The 23485-nt window shown below is 43.9% G+C and overlaps 1 protein-coding gene and 1 long non-coding RNA gene across 3 annotated transcripts in view; one reads left to right on the forward strand and one right to left on the reverse strand.

The window, feature by feature from the left end:
- The window catches only part of Non1 (nucleolar GTP-binding protein 1), a 42893-nt gene that overhangs the window by 5772 nt on the left and 13636 nt on the right, over positions 1-23485 (forward strand). Inside the window, exons 6-9 of the mRNA XM_050178494.2 lie at positions 3267-3509; positions 10950-10991; positions 11082-11147; positions 22594-22794. Coding sequence (XP_050034451.1) covers positions 3267-3509; positions 10950-10991; positions 11082-11147; positions 22594-22794 — 552 coding nt within the window. The remainder of the gene's footprint in view (positions 1-3266; positions 3510-10949; positions 10992-11081; positions 11148-22593; positions 22795-23485) is intronic.
- LOC129385060 (uncharacterized) overlaps positions 175-23485 on the reverse strand; it is a 54897-nt gene continuing 31586 nt past the window's right edge. For both annotated transcript variants that reach the window (XR_008612607.2, XR_008612606.2), the window contains 3 exons: positions 4450-4559; positions 1787-1835; positions 175-535 (listed from right to left, as the gene is read on the reverse strand). This is a non-coding gene — a long non-coding RNA (uncharacterized lncRNA). The remainder of the gene's footprint in view (positions 536-1786; positions 1836-4449; positions 4560-23485) is intronic.

Raw genomic sequence — 23485 nt, forward strand, 5'->3', positions numbered from 1 at the left:
CTTTCCTATGCAATAAACTATTACTTAGACAGTGCCTGCCATGGTAGCTTAGTGGCTATGGCATTGGTCTGCTGAGCTTGAGAAATGCGAGGAACACTTGTGTATATAGATTTAGGTGTGTGTTAAGGGCAACTCCCCCTTGTCACGAGTCTGATAATAGAATTGTTCCACAAGTTCAAAAGTAATTTTAATTATCCCAGAAAGTGCAAAAATGAAACTGGAACCTCACTGAGCAGCTGAGTGAACGTCGTCATGTGATGTCACGAGCAGCGCACCAGCGGGGAAGGTGCACAAGGCATGCTGGTCCCACCAGCACTGACAACGAAACCGGTGAAGAGCAGATACTTAGCCGATTTATGACTGGGTCAGACCATTGTCACACTGTCTTCAGATTTTAAGTGGCAGTGTCAGCTGCACCAGCTCTTCGGAGATGACAAACAGGGATAGCTACGCTTCTGATGAATCCAATAGCCATGAATCAACATTCGCATTCCACCTGTCACCACGAGAGCCAGCACTCAGTGCAAAACATTGCCTGAAACATGAAGACCAAGATTAGTCCTAACCAATGGTCTGGTACATGCTGCTTGCTATTTTAAGTGTTTTGCCTGTCCGCAAGAAAGTGTTTCACATACTCCCTATAAGATGTTGTGGAGTGTTGCTTTCCCCATTTGTACCTAGAATTAGAGTGCACAATTCCTTGAAAGAATGCCCCCTAGTGTCGAAAGCACCGACTGATGCATTTGTTTACATCGGCATGGTACAGCGACCACCCAGCGTTCGCTTGAAATATAATGCAAGTCGCGCAATCAATGATATCAAATAATTGAGGGAAAATTAGTCATCCACCCAATCGTAGTAATTGCTACAAAGGAAGCTCATACGGGTTCCTCGAAAGAAAAGCCTCACAGTCGAAGAAAAACTTGTCGTGGTCCGGGACTCAAACCCAGGACCACCACCTTTCTGGAGCAGCCACTCTTAATTACTTCTCTCCGTCTTGCGGGTTTCCGCAGAACTATTACGTCAAACTCTTGCCTTTGCTTCAAGTTGTTGACAAATTCGACTTCACCCTGCCATCTGCTAGCTGCCTGGTTAGCTCAGATGGTAGAGCGGCTGCCCCGGGAACGCGGTGGTCCTGGGTCCGACTCTCGGACTAGGAAGAATCTTTCTTCAACTGCGAGGCTTTTCTTTCGAGGAACCTGTATGGGCTTCCTTTGTAGGAATTGCTACGATTGGGTGGATGTCTCATTTTCTCTTAATTCCTTCTCTCCACCTAGCGGGTTTCCGCACAACTATTACATCAATATCAAATAATGTCAGAACATACCAAAACACGCAGATTTTATGCATGTAAGCACTGTCACATTACTCACGAGTCTCGCTGGTATGAGCAACCGGACCCGTTCAAAAGCAGCGAGCAGGAAACCGTATGCTGTCTACTTATTCTTTGTACTCTTTTCACGCACACAATTCACATATTCCATAATGTAGACATGCTTAAGGCTTCGAATGTATGATTGTTCATTTAGAGAATACATTGCTTTCTAGCGGTAATGCTGATACCAGTACTGACACCATTGGCAGCTGAATGAGGCTGTTGTTTAAACTGATTTATTGAAGGGGTCTCTGCTTGTTGCCCATTTGGGATAAGAGGCAACTGGTGCAACTTGGAAGATAATGAGTCGTCATAACAATACGTAAAAATGCACACCCATGTGCATTGTCACATTTGATTTAGGGAAGTGCTGGGAAGCACAACTGGCAGCCTTTGAGAACGGTAACATACCTGTGTTGATAGTGCACCATGTTGTCACTTCTTGCTTTTTGTGTGTGCACTGTAAGAAATGTGGAATTAGTTTATTTCAAATCCATACGGTCAAAAATGAACTACAAAAGCAGTTTTCTTCACTCTGATGACTTCACTCTAATTAGCATCAGATCAGTCACTCAGGTCCACCGGTAATACAGCCGCATGAACTTGGCGACTGTGATAAGCCTAACCTCAGCTGAACGCAGTTAACATTGGCTCAAATTATGTGCGCAGCTGGTGAGGGTTGAAGTTTGTGCAGCCAACAGCGCAACACCACTTGCCACCAATCACTTGCCTTTCCATACAAAATGTAACTTCTCATGACACCAATATCTCACACCAAACACAAGCTCACGATCACTGGCTTCTTGACATTGTCGTCTGCCATTCATTCCCAGCATGCTTTGTGTATGCCACCGTTGACATCATAACGCAATATGGCCAGTAGCTGAGGAGCAGGCAAGGCAAGTGGTTCAAAGGAAATGTCAAAATTCATTTGTAAGAAACCTGCTCAATTCTCAAACCTGCTTTTTTATAAGGACATGACGAAAGTGTGCAGAGGAATGTGCCCAGTGAATTTCATTGAAATTCGTTGGCATTGAAAAATCACCGCTGTGCCCTTTAATACTCCTCTCAAGCGGGCAAGTTAAGTGCACTTACGGAGAGTGCACTCTGTTTTAAGTGCACTTTCCGAATTCTAAATGTCGCAAGCTGAATGTACTCGTAGAAGAGTGCACTACGGTCGGAATGCATTCACGGAACGCACTTTGCTGTAGAGTACATAGCCTCGCCGCCAGCAGTTTCAACGGTACAAAACGTAATGCCTAATAAAAGGACACAGAAGTTAATTCTAGCTGTTGAACAGCTTTTAACAAAATAATCAGAGCACAACTCGCTGATATTGTGTTCTAGCAGGATCAAATGCCGCCTCGTTGCACGCCACCATCTTGTTTTGCATTGGCTAGGAATTCGTCTTGGCCGGCCTTGACTTGCAACATTCTTATGATAAAAATGCTTTCATTTTTTCGTTGAGTAAATATAGACTACAATGGTTTTTTTATTATAATACAACTAAAGCAATCGCTTTTTAGAAGTTTTTTTTATTTTAATCTACATCTTCAAAAAACATGGTTTTAGTCTGTCGCCATCTTTTTTAGTGCGAGTGCACTCTGTTTTCCTGTTTAGCGCCGCGTAGCCTAAAGTGTCACTCAAGGTCCCGAAGTGCACTCCCCGTAAGTGCACTTAACTTGCCCGCTTGACAGGGGTATTAGGAACCTCGAGTATTAAAAGTTAATCCTGGGTCCCCCACTAGGGTGTACCTCATAATCATATTGCGGTTTTGGCATGTAATACCGCAGATTTGTTATTTTTTTAAACTGCTAGTGCCGCAACGCTTGCTCGTAGTCTGGGTGTATAGATAGCTGATTTGATCTGACTGTATCTCTCATCTGGGCAGATCACACGTGCTGATGTGGAGGTGCAGCCGTATGCATTCACAACAAAGTCACTCTATGTGGGACACACGGATTACAAGTACATCCGCTGGCAGGTGATTGACACGCCGGGAATCTTGGATCACTCACTGGAAGACCGCAACACCATCGAGATGCAGGCTATTACAGCCCTCGCCCACATACGGGCATGTGTTCTGTACCTCATGGACCTCTCGGAACAGTGTGGACACACCATTGAAGAGCAGGTAGGGTGCGGAGTCACTGATGTTGCCGAGTTTCTTTCTCTAGAGTTCTGCAAAACTTACATGTACGGTTGTCAACCAATTTTTCAGACATACACATTAGTATACCACTAATGTGTCCGAATAATTGGGCAGCCCAAAAAACTAATTTAATTAGTAAAATAAGTTTTATAGTTTTAAAATTTACAGCACCTTGGAAAATTTCTTTACAGGAGGTTTCTTTCTGTTTTGCATCATTAAAATAATACCTACTTGACATTTTGTGATGGTCAAGACTACTAAGGCATTTTACGTTTGCTCTTCACGCAGCTGGATGTGCATTCTCATTAAGTACAGTTATCGCATGTGCAACCTTGACTTCATGATGTCAGCTCTGATGTTTAGGATGGTCCATCCAGTAAGCGTACATACAATCTAGGTAGGTGTTCCTGGTAGTTGTCATCTGACCACCTGTAAACCTAAATTTCACGCACATGGCCATCAGACTAGGAAGTGTCCATGACCTCATATCCTCTCTCCAATGTAGTCATAGGTACGAACATATCAAGGGTAATATTTCCGTGACAACTTGCCACCTGCCATCTCCACCTTCTAGGCCTAACTAGTGCTACCTTTGGAATTGCAATCAACATTTTGGTTTGGTGCCAAGTTAACAAAACTTTACAGCAGTTTTATGGCATTTGGAAAGGCGGGGAACTAATCTGCCACTATAAGTTGGGGTACAGGCAACGGCCTGAATGGCGGTAACTTTGTTTGCGGCCACCATGTTTCAGACATTGCACATGTGGATCAGTCTGAAAAATCAGTGAGATACCATACGGCATCTGAAATTGGTCAGGGTTATACAGTCGAATCTCGATAATTCGAAATCAAAGGGGCCCGAAAATTTGTTCAAATTAAAACAAGTTTAAATTAAAGGAAGCTAATTGAATGGAGGACTTACCTGCAGTGGCGCATGCGCACTGAGTGGGAAGTTCCACAAGATTTATTCACAAATTACAGTCAGTTATTAGGTGTATCAGTGCTCGTACTGTGATAGGAGGTGACGGGTGCCTGCGTGTATAATAAAAGGAAACATGTCCAGTGACAATTGCCCCCTCGAACTTTTAGTATGCTTCCCTGCGTAAAACAGATGTAATGGGGCGAAGTTGACTTTCAGGAACCAGCATTATGCAACGTGTCGTGCTTTCCGTGCTCCGAAGACATTGGCGAGGATTACAAAGACGGAGTCGACGCCATTGCTAACAACGGGGAATTGTTTCAATGAAAAACACGGCATCGAACAGCAAGAAACTTGGTAGTATATAGACACGCTGGAGCAAACAAACTAGCTCTAAAACAGAGACAGGGAGGCACGATAAAAATATTTCCTGTATTCCTATATAGTGACAGCGCATGCCAGGAGACAAAAAGTTAGGAAATTGGCGCGCTTTTTAAACGTACAGATGGCGCTGTAAATATACGGAATCGACCATTTTGGACTTGTTTACAGCACCATATATTTAAGTCATTGACGCTGAAAGGGTTAACATTTGGAATGAGAAGGGTTGCTGTGAAATTTGTGCCATCGAAAGCAGCTGGACCCACCAATGCTATTGGCTGATTTCATAATCATGAGAGCAATCTCAGTAATACATAGGTAATTGCTAATATTTACTGTGCTTACTCGATTCTAATGTGCCCTCGATTGTAACGCGCGCCCGTTTGCAGTGGCCTAAAGAAAGAAAAGTCCTTTACAGTACCGCGCAACTCATTCTTTAGTACAGAAATGCAACTTTCATTTGGAAAAACAAAGATTTACTCCAAATGCACTAAAGTTGCGACAAATAAAAAAAGTTGCAGTTTCTCCTGAAAGGCGAAGCATCGATTACGATAGCAAATTAGTTGACCACCATATGACAAGTAAGGTTAGCAGTTTTATTGGCCGTATAAACTTCCAAATATTTGCTGGCCAGTTAAATTAACAAGCATGGTGCCATGCACGCACAAGCAAACATGAGCACGTCTCACGCAATGACCTCAAAAACTTTTTATCAAGACGCTGGAGTGATGAAGTGCGGCAGCAGGGTTGAGCAAATTGACCTCTATGCACCCTCTCGCTTCAATGCGAACTAAGCGATGAGAACACAGCATGGTGCGCCCAGATGCGTAGACTTGTTGCCAATGCAGATCGCTTTCAAGATAGGAGCCACGAAGCTGCCAGAGTAGAACGCCTCTCCTGTTTGCGCCAGTCCCGCAAGCAAGTTTCGGGTATTCCAAACGCCCGTGATGCGGCCCGATTTTCGGCCATCTCCCCACACATGATCACTTTCCTTTTAATTGTGGCATCGTGTTGAACTCTGCATGCCTTCGCAGTCGGCGCTTCCATGCTGATAGATAAAAGGCAGAAAACGGTAATACGGACGGTGGACTAACCTAAGCCACCGTGCAGTGCCTACAGCAGCTGGGCTCGAAGCGCATACGAGATGGCCATCTTGAAATGCTGATGGTGATATGGTAACGCAGAGTTAGTCATGCTCAATTCTAACGTGCACGCAATGTTTGGACCCGTTCTATCAGAAGAAAGTGCACGTTAGGTTAGAGTAAATACGATAGTTAGGTAAATGAAAAATATGCATGTCTACAATCTAAAAAAAGACAGAAAAATAATGGAATCTTTGCACTGAATGTAGTTGTGTCAGTTGTGCATGGCCTTCGAGATGGCAGTGGCATGCTATGTAGTGTAGTCTGCTGCGGCCGCCATGGGGGTGCCGCCACGAGCCTTTTCGCTGCCGTGAAACTAAACTTTTTGGCCAGGGCTCTGCCTTCTTGGCTTCTCTGGGATCTAACTTCCATTGCACTAGCAGAGACAAAAAGAGAGAGAAATCCAGGTATCTGTGCAATAATTGCACTTATGGTTGAAGGATTAAAAAAAAAATGTTTGCAACTCAAGATTTCTGAGATGACTTCCTTCAATAGTGAGGCCATTCTATGATTTTTTATATGAAGTGTTTTAGGGCTCCTTTAAGATGTGATGAGTTGCATTATAAAATGGAATTAATATTTGCTTGAAATTTTAATAGAGCTTCAGAAGCAGTTATAGCATAAGTCTACAGTTTGGCTAGAATTGCTTACATGCCCTCTTATTCGATATATTACAAATTGCCAATGGCATTAGCTTTCACCATGTAGTGTAACAGTGTTCCTTGGAGAGACTGGCTTCTTATGGAGCTGGGTGTGTTTGTGGGAAATAACATGACTTGTGCTTTGCTGGCATTGAAGTGTTAGAACACTGCACCAAACCTGTTCAGTTGATGTTGTGGCCAGCTGGCACCATTATAAAATGTTCACAATGCAGTCTCTTCATGTGGTTGCTAATGTCAGGCGGCATAACTTGGCTGCCTTGAGTGTCGTGGAAGATGAATATCATCAAATTGTAGTGACGGTGAGGAACCAGACAGTGGGACAACTGTGAGTCATGAAATGAACTCTTTATTGGGTGAGCTTGTGGCCAGAACAACTACAGTTAAACCTCAATAAGTAGGTAAAATCGGCAATTTGCTTTGTTATATCGAAATTTCTTTGTATTGAAATTTGACCTTTTATGCCAACAAGTACCGACACCAATCAATTTTTCTTACATGGAAAGAGGCCACAGAATTTTCAAAATTATCAGGCAAAAAAAGAAAGCAAATTTGAATGAGAAAACAATTCATTTTGATAAATTTGGGAGTCATCGACGATTGATACAGTTTCAAGCCACATACGTTTCGATATCTTCACATTGGCAGTATGAATTAAGCGAAGTCAGCCAGGCTTTCGCGTGCACTTCGTCCCTGCGGCTGATAGCGTCGCCTGCACTGGGACGATGCCATCAGGAACAGTGCCGGCAGCGGGGAGCAAATGCTTCGTCTGCCTCTGGCTCCAATTGGTCACCGAAACTCGAGATTATGTAACCTCCAATACTAAACGCGCGGAAAGACAGCTTACATGGTGCCATACCGTCTCAGTACGCCCACTCTGTGCACACACGGCAACAGCTGCATATGCACTCAGCCGTGCTTAGCCATGCGCAGCCACAGCCCAGACGCATGCCAGAAATCGAGATGCGCACCAACTTACCCCCCCCCCTTCCACCCTTTCACATGATCACGCTCCCCTCCTCCTTTTCCCTTTGCATGTGCGTGAAGTCACCATCTTTCTTCCTCACCCTCACACACTTTCACTCGCACCTAAAGCACCCAGTGTTTGGGGCGTGATAAGATCTTATCGCATCTGGACTTTATAGGGAACATGATGCGGCTCTACTTTGGCGGTCGCTTTGTTGTGCGGCGCGCGATTTGAGAGGTGCGTTTACAAGCAGCCACTTGTCATTCAATCATTTGACTGTCTGCGTTTGCAGAAGTTTCCATTTGTTGTCTCGGCATTCCTTTCAGGCAGCAGTGAAATTTTGTTATGTTGAAATCACATAGAAACACACTTTGTTATATTGAGGTTCTAAATGCATGAATTTGGGATGTTACCGCAAGCAAAACACGAGACTTGAAGAAAGTCTTCGTGTTGTCCCTTTCTTCAAGTCTCGGGTTTTGCTTGCGCTAACTTCCCAAATTCATGAATAACCAACTAGCCTACACCCACACTTTGCTATCTAAATGCATGGTGTTTTATGGACAAGAGATTATGAAAACTTAAATACTTCATTATATCGAGAATTTCGTTATACAGTGAAACCTCATTAAATAGGGAGTTTTAGAATAGGGGCCCCAATATTTTGGGGCCCCAAAGAGCTTTACGGGTGTTAGCATTGGGGCACGCAGGAGTGAAGAGTTTTAGAATAGGGCTTTGCGTTTGCAGATAGCGTCTTGCGCTGACAGCGCCACTACGGCGTCTAAAAAAAACGATTAAAAATAATTAAATAAAATATACCATCTTATGATATGAATAGTGATTTTGACTTGCGTGTATTCGCGTTTAATTACAATTTAGAGGTTATTCTTCAAGCAGCAAACAATTAGTTGTGCTTAGTTTGCAGCAACAAAACCACCTTTACGTGCCTTCACCAGCCAAGCTTAGCCGTGTTAGGCCTACGAGCCATAAAATCCACACTCGAATTCGGAATCAGCGGCGTCTAATGAATCAATCTTGATAACACACGCTAGTTGAGAGAAAGCGATAACTGCAGTCACTTCTCCTAGCTTGCGAACTTCACGCATTACCGCGAATCGAACCCAGTTTGGTGCTAGGTTAGAGCCGTCGCTTCGATGGGTGCCGCCATGTTTGTTGACGCAAAGCTTTTGGGAACGCTATTTGAGCTCCCGCTAAATCGGTGAAATAGCGTTCCCAACGCAAAACCCAAACGCAGTTTGCGTCTCGCGCATGCGCAGTGGCTTCGACGCTATTTCTTTGGGGCCCCAAAACGTTTGGGGCCCCTATTCTAAAACTCTCTAATAGTAGTTGGCTGCTGCTCGGAAAAAGTATGTACTAAACGGTAGTACTGTTCAACCGAAATAGCATGATACCGCCCACTCACCTGTCGAAAACGGAACTCAGAGAGAGTGCGATGAAAGGGGGAAAAACATGCATTAGTATTTATTCACTTCGCGCGACAAAAGTGTTTATTTCGTTTGATGCCGCGGCGGCCTAGCGCGACGACAGCGGCATCAAACTTACTGAAGCTGCGTGCCAGCTTCTCAGCCAGCCCCCTCTTCTCTGCAAACACTCGCATGGCAGATTCCTCGTTGGCGTTACGTATTCTCCATGCACGCGCGCAGTAGTGCTGCAGAAGTACCGAGGCGCCTTTTTCATTGCCGGGTGAGTTCGGAATATACTTTTCGTTGGGAATAGTTAAGTTATGGCGCCCCTGTTCTCGTCGCGACGATTGCATTCATGAGGCTGAAGTAATTCGCAGCTTCCGTCACTGTCTGGCCTGAATCGTCCGTGCTGTTGCTTTCCGTGTCGTCCTCATCACTGTCGCATGTCGATACTTCGGCAACAACAGAGGCAACGATGGTGAAAAGTAAAACCTCGTAGCCGACATCTCTTCGCGGTCGCAGCAGCGCTGCCGAGCAACTTCTTCGCATTGCAAATGCCACACACTGTAGTCAACAGCAGATCCATGTCACGTGAGCGCCGACTTCTTCGTGTCACGTTTGATAGCACGGACGATATCTAATTTTTCTTCTATACTGAGCACCCGGCATCTTTTTTATCGGAGCTTCGGCATGACGCAAGTCCTCACTTGCACGGCGCCACAACGCTCTCTGGCACAGCGTCGAAATGATGTTGCTGTTGATGTGGCTTCACGCGCAAGCGCACAGTGCGCTTGGAGGCCGTTGTGCCGATCTCTGAGGCTTGTTCTGCCGGGCCGCCCGATGGAAACAACACACCACCGTGTTTGCGCAACAAAAAGTGGAAACGCTGTGTTTTAACCGATGCGTACGCAATAAGCTGTTACGGTTTATGCGGATACAAAACACATTATGTTCAATGGCCGCTGAGTCGGGGAATTGACTTTACTACTTTTAAACCGAAACTACTATTTAAGCGGGTATGGTTTAACGAGGTTTTACTGTACTGAAGTTTAACTGTATAACATTCGAGCACAACTATGGCGGTGAGAACAGTCATCAGTCGTCGAAATCTGATTTACAGGCCATGTTTGTCAGCTATTTATACATGGCTCGTTGTGCATTCCATCGGAATTGCTGGTACTATGCAATGCTGAAGACATTTGATACATGAAGGTGTGTCTTGTGCTGAGTGATAAAATTGTCGCAGTTGTTCACCCATAAAGAGCAGTCCCCAGAAAAAGGTGAATTACGTATGTGTCAATATTGTGTGGTGCTGGCATGGAAAGTGGCATTGAAAGCTGTCTTACTTGGGGATGTAATTTTCAAGGAGCACAGATATTCAGATAAGAAGTAAAGAAATTAAGAGTGGTGAAGTGTTTACTTGACAAAGCAGTAGTTATGAGGTGGAGAGCCCAGTAGTGGTGAATGGGGTGGAGATAGTGGGCATGCAGTAATGGCTTGCAAAGTTTTGGCACATACTTATATATGTTATATATTTTCAATAAAGAGGAAACTATTTTGAAGTTATGGAAAGAGCTGCAGGCATTTTTGTGTAGGAACACTGACATTGGTAGTGAATCTTTCTCGAAATAGAAAATCTGACAACGTGGTATGCATGTTTGAAGAGAATAAGGAATGAGATGGGTAAAGTTGAGCAGTTTTAGCAGGGGCGCTTCGTTAACATACCCGAGATCTGTAAGCAGATATTTATTCAGTACTGCTCACATATTTGATGAGGTGATGAGGATTATCATAATTTGATAATCATAAATTATCCATTTTGTATTTGATATTTAGGTAAACTGCCTTTTGCATTATATATTTCTCATCTGCACCTTGTCATTTAATGTTGAGTCATGCTCTCGTAAAATGTGGTCTTTCGCTTTTGTTCCAGATGAAGCTTTTGTTCAACATCAAGCCACTGTTTGCAAACAAGGTAGATACAGCTTTTAATTCTTTGGTTTTGACTTTTGCTACACCTTCCTTCATATGCACAATGTAAGCTCTTATTTTGCTTGCTTTCCAGCCATTTCTTGTAGTTGTCAACAAGGTTGACATCGTCAGGCCTGCTGACCTCTCCCCTGAAGGCAAGGTACGTGCACACCTCATGCTTGGCTCAGATGATTCAGTGGCGACCTTGTGACTAATGCGTAGTGAATGAGCATCTTTAGAGGGACCCCAGAGGAAAATATTAAACCGAGGTAGATTGAAATATCAGGCTTCTTCAATAATGAATTCATCATTTGTAACAAGCGAAAACGAGCCTTGTAAGCGAAAAAAGAATGAAAATAAAAAATTGGAGTGGCATAACCTATTTTGAACTATGGCGCCTTTCATGTGACGTCTGCAATGTATAATTCACTGTGAGGGAGGTCACGTGGAGATTGCGCCAAGTAGTCCATTTCAGCGCTGACAATTCACATTGAGGAGCAGGAGTGGAACCTTCGGTAACAAGTTTGTATGCAACAAAGTAATGCACAATCGATCCCAGATATATTGATCAGTTGTAAAATACCCTTGAAAATTCTATGCAAAAGTATAGGGATATATGACGTGTGCCGTATTTACACGATTGTAAGTCAACCTATCTTTTAAAATTTGATAATCTGAAGTGGGGGGTCAACTTGCAATCGAAACCAAGACATAGCACAGCAAGAAAAAGTGAGACCAATGAGATATCAAAGGAGCTACAATGTAGTTACAATTTTATGTTTGCTCTACGGCCCTACTCGTAGCTTTCTGCCATCCCGCGTGTTTGTTCACTTTTTGGAAAGGTTTTTCACCATTTTTTAGAGTTTTACAACGCACCCAGCACTCTTGGGGGTGGGGGGGTGTCGATAGTTCATGGAAGTGCCGCTGTTCCAGTTGCGGCGGCACCCTCAGAACAGTGGCACTTGCAGTGAGTATCGATAGTTCATGGAAGAGCAGACACCGTTCACGTGTTTCTCTTTTCCTGTAGCTCTTTAGTTTCATGCATTTGATTTGACTGACGGCCACGTGCTACTTCCGTGCTTCCTCAGTCGTCATGAGTTCTCCGAGTCCACTAAACATTCGGCGCTCGTTCACAGCAGCGTTCAAGAGGGCTGGCATCCTTTACGCTGAAGAAACAAATAACTGCACAGCAGGCTGTAAGTTTGAGGTTTCTTAATGTGTGGTACGAGTGTGGAGACCTGCAGCGAAGCAAACTTTTCACCTGTGACGGCAAGTGAAGAAGTTTCCACAGGCTGAAGTCGGGACGCTTTCCAGAGCTGGAGGCCAAGCTTGCAGCGTACGTCACTTAAATGCGTGATCGGTCCCTGCCAGTGACGTACAACATGGTCATGAGACAAGCCTAGATCTTCGCCTTTTAAGGATTTGCTCCACCATGAGTACGAGTGGCTGGCAGCAGAAGACCATGAACTTACGCCAACCAGGCATGTCAAAAGAGCCTCCCTGATGGCTGTGTGTGGTTGGGTGCTTTCGGCGTGGACTTATGTATGTATGCAAATGTGCAATTTCACTGGACGGCGACATGCTCTGAGACTGTAGCAGCAATGACGATGGCAGCACTAGTGAGGACAATGGCACAAGTGAAGACGAGTAGTCCAGTGACCATGCCAGCTACTAATAAATTTTCGTTATGGAATGCGCCCGCAGGTATGCCCTTCTTCTTTTTTCCCCCCTGTCACATGCTATATGGGGGGTTTGACTTACAATCGTGTAAATATGGTATATCGAACTCCCGTTCACTGCTACATTTATTTATTTATTTTCAGATACTCTCAATCCCAGTGGGATTTCTACAGGTTGGGCATATATTATAAACTCACAAATAGCGATGAAAACAGGTTTACATAATTTCAACAATGATATTTGTAATGGACACGAAGCAGATATATACATATGGCAGGAAATAAAACATGATTATACAGTGCATTTGGCAAAAAGTGGTGAAATTGCATAGGCAAATTCAATGCTTATACAGATTTTATTTATACAATGACATGAGCGGTGTGTTATTTCTGGCTAGCATAATCTAATTATTGCGCAACAGTTCTTCTAAAAGGGTTACAAATTTCGGCAACGATGTGTTAGTCGTTATGCAGGGGTCCAGGCTATTCCATTCTCTTATTGCAAGACGAAAGAACGAATATCAAACAGTTAGTGCGAAATGCATATTCTTTAAGTGTTAGTGAATGCTTATGGCAGGAAGGTCTGGTGTCAGCTAGGGATATATACAACAGAGTATTTATTTGTAATGCATTGTGTATTAATTGGAACAATAATTTTAGTCTTGCTAGTTTGGCGCGGTTTCGCAGAGTAGGAATACAGGCTTGTTTTAGCAGTTGGGTAGGTGAATCGCTATTCTTGTATTTGTTAAAGATGAATCTAATTGCCTTTCGCTGCACTCCTTCTAGTTAATAAGCTGTTGTGTATAAGGAAATCAAATTGTGTTACCATATTCGAGAACTGGCCGAATAAATGCGCTTTACGATAGCAGTTTAATTTCCGGTGGCGCAGCTCGAAGTCTTCTTCTGCGGAAGAACAGCCATTTTAAAACCGATGGTATGATACGGTTAATATGCGATTCCCATCTTAGGTCATGTGAAATGATCAAGCCAAGATATTTATGCTCATGAACTCGGGTGAGTGGTATGTTATTGATAGTGTATTCGAAGTCCGACCTATGTTCTTTTGCGGGTTATAGATAAAAAGGCAGTTTTTTTAATGTTCAATTCCGTCTGCTACTTTTTACACCACTTCACTACATCTTGAAGGGCACTGTTTAAATCAACGTGATCATTCATAGAGTTAATTTCATTATAAAAAATGCAATCAGCAAAAAGCTTCATTTTAATGCGGATGTTACAGGGCAAATAATTAATAAAAATAAGGGATAAAATGGGAGTAAGGACGCACCTTAGAGGCACCCTCGATGTAACTAGTACATTGGAAGAAATTTCATTGTTAACAACGACATACTGAAACCGGTTGGTTAAGTAATCTTCAATCCAATTGACAATAGAACCATCGCCTAAAGTTGTTTTCAGTTTGCTGATTACTTTTTGATGGGTTACTCTAGCAAACGCTTCCAAAAAATCTAATGCTATTAAGTCTACTTGTTTTTGATTATCAATGCTTTGGGATAAGTCATGCGTTAATTCAAGTAATTGGGTTATGGTTGAAAGTCCCCGCCGGAAACCATGCTGGATACGCGATAATATTTGTGCTTGCTCTAGATAGTTCGTGATATGCTTTAATATGATATGCTCTAATAATTTTCCTACTGTGGACGTTAGCGATATTGGTCTGTAATTACCGACATCACTTTTGCGTCCTGCTTTATGAACGGGGATTACTTTCGCTATTTTCCATTCCTTTGCAAGGCTACATGTTGATAAGGATTTGTTAAATATTAGATGTAGATATTTCGCTTTGACTTCGGCATATCTTTGAAGAAAAGTGTTGGGAATATTTTCCTTTTCCGTTTTCTTTTTTTGTGTCTATTGATAGTAATAAGTTGAGCACTCCTGACTCAGTTATCGTTGGCATGTCTAGCGGTCTCTGGTTGTAGTGATTCACCTCCGGAATGCGACCATTGTCAACAGTGAACACAGACTGGAAATATGTATTTAATGAATTTGCAGAACTTAAATTTCGTTCCTGAGAATTGAGAGTGTTGCTTTGTTTTTTAGGGCTAAAATACTTCCAAAACGTTCCAGGGGAATGATTTAAAAAGTTAAGAAGCGTAGCTGAAAAGTAATGTGCTTTCGCTGTACTAATCTTTGCTTTCATTTCATTGACAGCACACGTGAGTTTATGTTTATGTTGAGGACCTTTTTTGTTTTGAGCAATTTTCTTAGTCGCTTCACATTGCGCTTCGCATGAATGACATCACGTGTTATCCATGGGTTATTTCTGTTTATTGGTTTGGTTTTTGTTGGTATATAGTTATTGATGCAGTGGGATACAATGGCTTTAAACCTTTCCCTTAATGCATCTATATCAGTGTCTGAAGAATTAGAGTTTTTCAAATGACTGATACTCCTAAATTAAGTAATTAACTATGCTTGAGTCGTCAGCTTTTGTAAAGTCTGGATTACTAGTTTTCGAAATAGAATTTGTTGTGGCCTGAATGGGAGTAGTGCATATTGTTAATTTGTGATCTGATATTCCATCTAGCACTGCTAAGTTAGTTTTATCGATCGAAAAGTGATTGCTCAGAGGTCAAGGGTCAAGGTCAAGAATGTTGGATGCATTGCCTTGAACACGTGTGGGCTCGCTAAAAATTTGTGACAAGTCAAAGCTAAGCATAATATCAAAAACAAATTTCTGAACAAGGAGAGCGATAACACATGGTTGGCCAGTCGATATCTGGAAGGTTAAAATCCCCAAGAAGGATCAGCCAGGCTTTTTGTACATGAAGTGCCATATACTGATATAATGCTGTCACTGCGCGTTCACAGTCGAAGGGCTACGGTAAACACAACCGGCACTGATATTGGTCGCACCAAAACTCAGTTTGCAAAGAAAGTGCTTCGGCATTCTCGACTTCTGGTAAGACAGTGAAAGGAATTTTTTTTTAAATTAGTAAAGCCACTCCTCTCCCTCGCGTTAATCTGTCTTTGCACACAATCACATAGTCAGGTGAGGCTATTTCTTTGTCCTGTATGTCATCTGTAAGCCAGGTTTCTGTAATCGCTATGAAGTCAGGCTCTAGGCTGATAAGAAGTGACTATGGTGCGTCAAGCTTATTCGCGATACTACGCGCATTTACGTTTGCAAAGGTTATTTGTTTCGTTTTTGGGGCGGTCGGGGGCGTAGGTGTGGTCCAATTCCTTGCTGGTTTATTTTGGCTTTTATTCGCACTTGTCCGTGCCTTTACAGGTGCCCGGCAGTTCTTTTCTTTATCCGACTGAAACAATTCTTCGTTGATTAGGACTTTATCATAAACGAATGCAACCTTTGCACCGGAATCTTTAATTGATTTTACACTAACCTACAGTTTTTTCCTTATGTCGCGTACTTGGACAGAGAAGTCTTCACTGATCGCGTATTCAGTATTTTTAAGTTTGCGACAGTTCTTTAGCACAAGAGTCTTTTCACGGAAGTCAAGAAGGTTTAGTATTACAGGCCTGGTTTTCTCGGGTGAAGGTTTTCCTAACCTGTGAATGCGTTCAATGGCAACAGGTTGTATTTCAAGAATGTTCTTGGCAGTGCTTTCATTAAAAGTTTGTTCAAGGGATTCATTGTCTTCTTCTTTATCTTCTGGAATTCCGTAAACTAAATTCCGTAGCTAAATTGATATATTGGATGCCGTGCCCCTGCAAGTGTGCTTCTCTAAACAGCGACGCGATCGGTTCTCATGTCGTCAGAAATATTGAACGGCGTCAAATTTGAAAAGGCGCTGTTTTGGCAGATGCTGCCAGACAAGAGATTGAATACGATGGGTAGTACATGGCCATGGAGAGAAAATGAGCAGGGTTCTCTCAGTCCTGCTCATGGCACATATGGGCGGCTTGTGCACACTGTGGCTGTCAGTTATCAGCAAGAGCAGATCGCCACTCTGCTTCAAGAATGCAAAAGGCCTCCCAGTCATCTGATACGCATTCCACAAGAAAGGGTTGGTGACACCCAATCTTTAGTCTGAGTGGCTCTAGGTATGGGATGCCGAACTGTAGATGCTGTGCCACCGGGTTTGTCTGTAGACAAAAGCTTTCTGCGAATGGCATTTTAGGCATGCAATCTTTGTTGCTGTGTGGGTCCGCGCTATTCATGTTCGCACATTTACACGTGAGTGGGAATGGACTGGCATGTTCTGAAAGCTGAAAGTGGTACTTGAAAAACTAAGTGCGTGTTTAGTGTTGGCAGTCACCGACATAGGGGCCGGAGGGAAAGGACCAATAATGGAAGAGACGTACTGGCTGTAACGTGTTGGAACGCTGAGCCGCACGGAAGAAGCCACACGCTGGCTTTTTTTAGGGCAGTCGAGAAGCAAAGACGACTGGTTGCAACAGGAAGTCGGTTCCAAAACCTGACACAGCAGTCTGCCTAGCTCGTTGCCCACGTATGACAATTGGCCGTTTACGACATACTCTAACGGGCATGTAGCCGGGCAAGTTCACGCATGTATTGCAGTACCAGCGCGCTGATGGTGGCACAGTGCTTTTGGAAGCAAACAGGCTAGTTTGCTTCCATGGTGCGCCCATTTCTACCTTATCTGAACAAAAATGTGCAACAATCACTCCATCTGCGCAGCGCACCATGGCTTTGCGTCCAGGTGACGCAGGCTTTGGTTAGCATTGCGAAGACCATTCCGGCGCTTGAGAGTTTTGCAGCGTTCGTGAGAAAAAAAGTAAGTCAACTTTTGTGCATTGGACGCAGCCTTGGAGAAGCAAATTATTAAGTTACCTGTTTTCACGGTCCCTGGAAACTGTCTGAGATACGCACAGATCTCACATAGGCTAAAATATTTCGAATCGTCAATATTTTCCGATCACCTTCAAGTTTGATAAGGTCAATCCCGGATATATAGAACTCGAATGGAATCACGAAATATACGTGTATATCAATAATTCAAAATATAAAATATGACTATCTGAAGCTTATCTGAGATCTTTGCACGTCTCTTACACTTTCCCGAGATTGTGAAAAGCCGGAACTTACCAATTTGCTTCTCCAACACCATGTCGACTGCGCACCAGCGCCAATCAGTTATAATGAGAAATGCTTAGTATATAGGATGCCATTGTTAACTACCAGTATTCCCTGCTAAGTGGTACATTTCATCATTTCGTAAAAGTAGTCGCTCACGAACATTGTAAGTCGCTCGTGCTGCGGAATGGTCTTTGCAATGCGTACGCTAAAAGCCCATGTTGCCCAGACACAAGACCACGGTGCGTCTTGCACATGTCAAAATGCATGTTGCACGTTTTCATTCAAGAAAAGGTAGAATAGACCTACTGTGGAAGCAAACTAGCCTGTATGGATATGCGCCGTGCCGCGATCAGCACACTTGTACTGCGAATCGCGCGTGAACATGCCTGGCCACTTGTCCGTTAAAATAAGCACCATTTAAACAGCAGTGGGCAACGAGCCAGGAGGACTGCTGTGCCGGGTTTCGGAACTGACTTTTTGTTGGAACCAGTCGTCCTCACTTCTCTACCATCCTAAAGAGTCTGCGGGTCTCTTGCATCTTACTCAGCACTCCGACAAAGTGCGGAAACTCCCTATGCCTTCCTTAACGCGCTCGGCCGCATGGCGATACGCGGCGGCAGCACTACTTCCACCATTGGTGGCGGCCAGATATCCAGTTGGAAATAATTAACAAACAAAACAATGCCTTGATGACGTCACTGGTGAGGTCAGAAGGTAGAGGGAGAGAATGCACAGCTGGCAGGAGGAGGGTTACCAAGGACGCTCTCCTTTCACACTTCGCATACAAGCGGGATGTGTTTGTGCTCTCTTGCAGGCCCGCTAGCCGCTCGGCGACATTGGCCAAATTGTGGAGCAGGACCCGCTGAAGTGCGCCATTTTGCGCTTTCTTTCTGCCGCGTTTACCTTGCAAGCTTCTGTCCATTTTTTAAAGCACTGAGACATTGGTCGTACACACCAGTGCCAACCAGTTATAGTGAGAAATACTTAGTATATAGGAAACCATCGTTAACTACTAGTATTCATTGTTAAAATGTTACATTTCGTCATTTCGTTAAAGTCGCTTTGAAATTTCTAACTTGTGCTTAAGTTTAGGACTACAGTTCAACTAGTCCACAGATGTAGTGGGGGCTAGCATAAAGAAAATAACTTTCTGGCACCAACTTTCATTAATTTTGTTCGTGTGTTGTGAAGGGGATCAACTAAAACTGGCTGATTTCTCACTTAGCCAAAACTCAACATAGATAAAAGCTGAATGTTCTTGTTTTTATTCATACATTTCGTAGTGGTAAATGACTAACCTCTGCGCAGTGCAAAAGTGTCAATCTGCAGAAAAATTCAGAGAACATGCACTGCTTAAACCTTCTTCAGTATGATCAGGGGTGCATCAAAACGCAACACAGAATTATGTGCGTGCAACATTTCGCCATCATTGCTCTTGAAATTTGATAAAACATCACGGCTGTGTGTATTTCTTTTTTTACTTTAGCCTTGGCTGTTCATGTCGACAGAGAGCAAACAAAATGTATAGCCCAACAAACACGCACTCAAGCCCTTCACATATTTCATCGGTGCCAGATGGGATGCCGTCATGAAGAATGAATCGAGCAACAATGCTTATATGCAAGTTCATTCAGGCTTGCACAGAACTGGTTTACTCATGCAAAATGAGTACCTGCTCAGAAAATAGAGTGAAATACGTACTTGTGATTACCTGTCATCATAAGGAAACCTAAAAAAGTTTGCAGAACTGGGAATCCCACAGAGCTGCACAAGACATGGGATGTGCCAATTTAGCCATCTTCATCTGATGCTTAGAAGACTGTCCTCCGTTCCTTGCACGCCTGATCAAGCTTCTCTGTATTATCTTTCCCATCTTCATACTTAGCACGACAACTGAAGCTGATGACCAAGGGCGATACGACTTGTGATATTGCTGAGCGAGTGGCAAGTGTGAGCGGAGGGAAGCTGGACGGACACATGAAGTCAACCACTTCCCGTGCTTTACCTGATTTACAATTCACAAAAAAGGAGTAATAATATAAGTAAACAGAAAGAAGAGTTATTTGCCGTTGCCTGATTTAAAATACGCAAGAAAAGGAATAAAAAGATAACTAAACAGAAACAAGAGCTGCCATCAACTCAAATTTCTCTATTTCTAAAAACTTGTGAATGACAAGAAATGTGAACATCCACATCTACTTCACCTCGTTCCACAAGATCTTAGGATGTCCGGCAACCACTAGGAGCATGCATGTTCCTTGAAACCGAAACTAGCACTCGCCTTCTGAGGGTTGACTCTGATGTCTCGTGACCGGTACGTACGCCCTTCATTCTTGGCTCTTCCTCTCTGGCCTCTGCATTGGTGACTGCCGACACTACACGCATGCTGTTAGTTTCGAAAGTGCTGTTCAGCTTTTCAGAATATTCAAGGACGTTCCCACTGACATGTAACTGTGCATGCCCGAATGAAATACGTTCAATGGGAATCTGCAAATTGTACAGCGAGGAGTCTTGTGTACTGTTGCTGCAATGGCTCTTTCCGCGAAGTGTAGATGTGGGATGCGGTGGTTTTGGTCAATTCAAAAAGATCCATTCAAGTGGAGTTTGGGGTCGAATTCATTTTGGTCGCTTGCGGAATCCTTTGGTCGCTTGCGGAATCCTAAAATGCCATTCGCAGAAGGCTTTTGTCTACAAGAAGACAAACACCCAGCAGCACAGCATCTCCAGTTTGGCATCCCCTGTGCGGCGCCACTCAGTAAAAAGTTTGAGCGTCATCCATGCTTTCTTGTGGAGCACAAACGAGACTGGAAAGCCTTTTGCATTCCTAAAGCAGAGTAGCGATCTGCTCTTGCTAATAACAAACAGCTGCAGTTTGCATGAGCCATCCATATGCACAGCAAACTAAACTTGAGCATACTGCTAATTTTTCCTTCATGGCATGTGTACTGCTCTTCAGATTCAATATCTTCTTTGACAGCATCTGCCAAATTGGTGCCATTTCAAATTTGTCGGCATTAAATACAGTCGCTGACTGTTTATTCTGACCTCACGGGGACTGCGGAAATGTCCGAATAAACAGGTGTCCGACAAAGCATATTAAGAAGAAAAAAAAAGAAATCCTTTATTTCCACGCACTTATTCGGGCTCGGCAGTAGGCTTGAAGAAATCGTGAATGCGCCGTTGCGCGCTGTTCCGTTTACGCGCAATCAGATAAGCCGGAATCTCTGAGAGGGTCGTACGGTCACCATAGGTGGCTGAAAGCACAGTCACTGCTTGTGCACGCTCCGCGTGCGACGGCAGTGTAGCACCTGGTGCGTCATCTTCCGACTCGGAGTCGTCGTCCGGCAGTGCAGCAGAAACCTGACGAATGGTCTCGCCGTCATCGAGTTCTGCGCATGTCAATACATCAGCGTGAGCACCTGTGAAACTGTCAAATGAGACGGTGTCCGGAACCACTGCACTGGTCTCGGCAGAACACTTTTGGCGTCAGTAGCGTGCACATCGGAAGGCGACAAGTCCTAGGCTCCTGGCATCCGCTTGCCGGCATTCCCCAGCGCAGTCTGCGCGGGCACTGTCAGTGCCATTAGACACTTGACGCTATGTTTCCATATGCCACGTTGCATCACCGCAACCTCAACACAGCACACAAAGCAAACATCACCACGCCGTCACGCCTATACCAGTCACACAAATGAAAAACGTGGCCTATTCACAGCGTCGTGCATGAAGAAACAAACAAATCAGCTGCTGGATTTTCTTGACATGGCTTACTAAGCTGAGACCGGAACTGCTGTAGCCACGAACCAGGCAGAAACAATGATGATGAGCGGGGATTTGCAGTAGCGCCACTTCGGGGGCCAGATAGGAGGCTCCGTTAAAAACAAAAATGGCGTTCAGCAAGCCGAACCATGCACCGGTCAGAGTCGGGGCATGGTGCTTTCGATCAAGTTGGCTCAAGGAGTGTCCGAAAAATCAGACGAGAGGTTGCAGGGTGTCCGAACTTTCGGCAGTTGTTATACATTATGGTCTATGGGGAGAATGGCGGTGCAGCGAAGCAGACCGAATAATCGAGCATGTCCAAATTTTTGGAGTCCGAAAAATCGGTCAGCGACTGTACTTACGCTGACGCGATAGGTGATGGCATACTCGTTGGAAAAGTGCACTTGCATGTGCGCGATGCAGCACATCATTCTATATATTGAATGTGTCGGCATACGGGAGTTCAATGTATGCACAGTACATCGGTATACTTTTACATGGGTTCAAGGGGATCTTACAACTGTTCAATATTAACATTAATTCAATATGCTCGTAATTGACTGTATATTCGGGATCAACTGGATTGGCAGACAGAAAACTATGGTAGACATCTATTCTAATAATTGATCAATCTAACTCGGCTTAATATTTTCCTTTAGCGTCTTCTTAAATGAGGCTTCAGTAAAAATTCAGGTGGTAATTGCAAAATTCCAACATTCAATCTCGACTTGTCCACCCAGATGAAGAGAGCGATGATTTTGATGTTTTATGGCATGAACGGTACCTGACCCATTTTTCAGATGTGTACAATTATTCAGACTTCGTTGCAGCACACTGCAGCCTCCATTTGGCTAATGTATGACCACAATTCAAAATTGGGACACAGCATGATGATTTGTTTGATCTTTCAGAGAAAAAAATCTATGTGTTTAACGTGACGGGTATTGCTGTTCTAAACGACAGAACTTGTTGCATTTCATATGGTAGGATGTATGCGTTTGGCTTGGGACTGTAAGAAATTTTGATTAAAGCAATATTTCAAGGAAAACAATTTGGTTACAACAAGGGATTACTGTAGTTGTATTGAGCAAAATGTAGCTGCGTCCTGCGAAGTGATGGACCTTGAGGGGCTGTACTTTCAGGCCCTGTTCTCAAAGTTGGCCGAGGAGTCGATTCCTGTGCTGGAGATGAGCACTGTCACTGAAGAGGGCGTGGCCGAGGTGCGCAACGAAGCCTGTGACCGTCTTATGGCCCACCGACTGGAAGTGAAAATGCAGGGCAGGAAGATTGAGGGCATCCTCAACCGTCTGCACGTTGCCATGCCCACACCCAGGGACAGCAAGGTAGGCCTGCAGATGTTTTGCGTCCCAGCTTTGCCATAATATTGTTACCTCACCATGTGGATCCATACGGTGATGATTCACATGGCATGATAGAGGGCTTTGGAATGTGAGACTGTGGCAACAGTGTTTATCTTATAGTTTTGAAACCAGCACACTTTATATATACATATTGGCTTCCAATCCTGTGCTGCTTAATGTTAAAAGTAATTGGCAGATGTTTATAAGTATTCTTTATTCCTGCGAAGGTTCAGAGTACAGTGGAACTCCGGTTATATGACCTTCTGGGACCAAGCGAGAACCTACACACCTAAATAAAACGTAGGTCAGTTTCTTATAGACTTTGTTTAAGCCACGCAGTTGAGCATTCTTTAGAGTGCAGCAACATCCACAAGAAGATCGCCTACGGCATCGCCTGCACTGACAGACCTCCAAATGTTACTGATGTTGTATATGTACAGCACATCTGTGAACTTAGGTGCAGGCATGGCGGCGTCTGTGGCATCGTCCTTGCTTGAGGTGGCAGCCAGCCACGTCGCATGAGGCAAAGCCTCCTCACACGTCCCCTTGACGAATGACGTGATAAGTCTTGCGTGCTGACATGTAGACAAAAAGCCCTGAACTACAGATGGGAACACGTATGTCGGATACAATCTGCATGCCTCCCAGTGATTAATCGGTTAGACCTTCACAC

The sequence above is a fragment of the Dermacentor andersoni genome, chromosome 5 (genome assembly GCF_023375885.2).
Source record: "Dermacentor andersoni chromosome 5, qqDerAnde1_hic_scaffold, whole genome shotgun sequence".
Taxonomy (NCBI): domain Eukaryota; kingdom Metazoa; phylum Arthropoda; class Arachnida; order Ixodida; family Ixodidae; genus Dermacentor; species Dermacentor andersoni.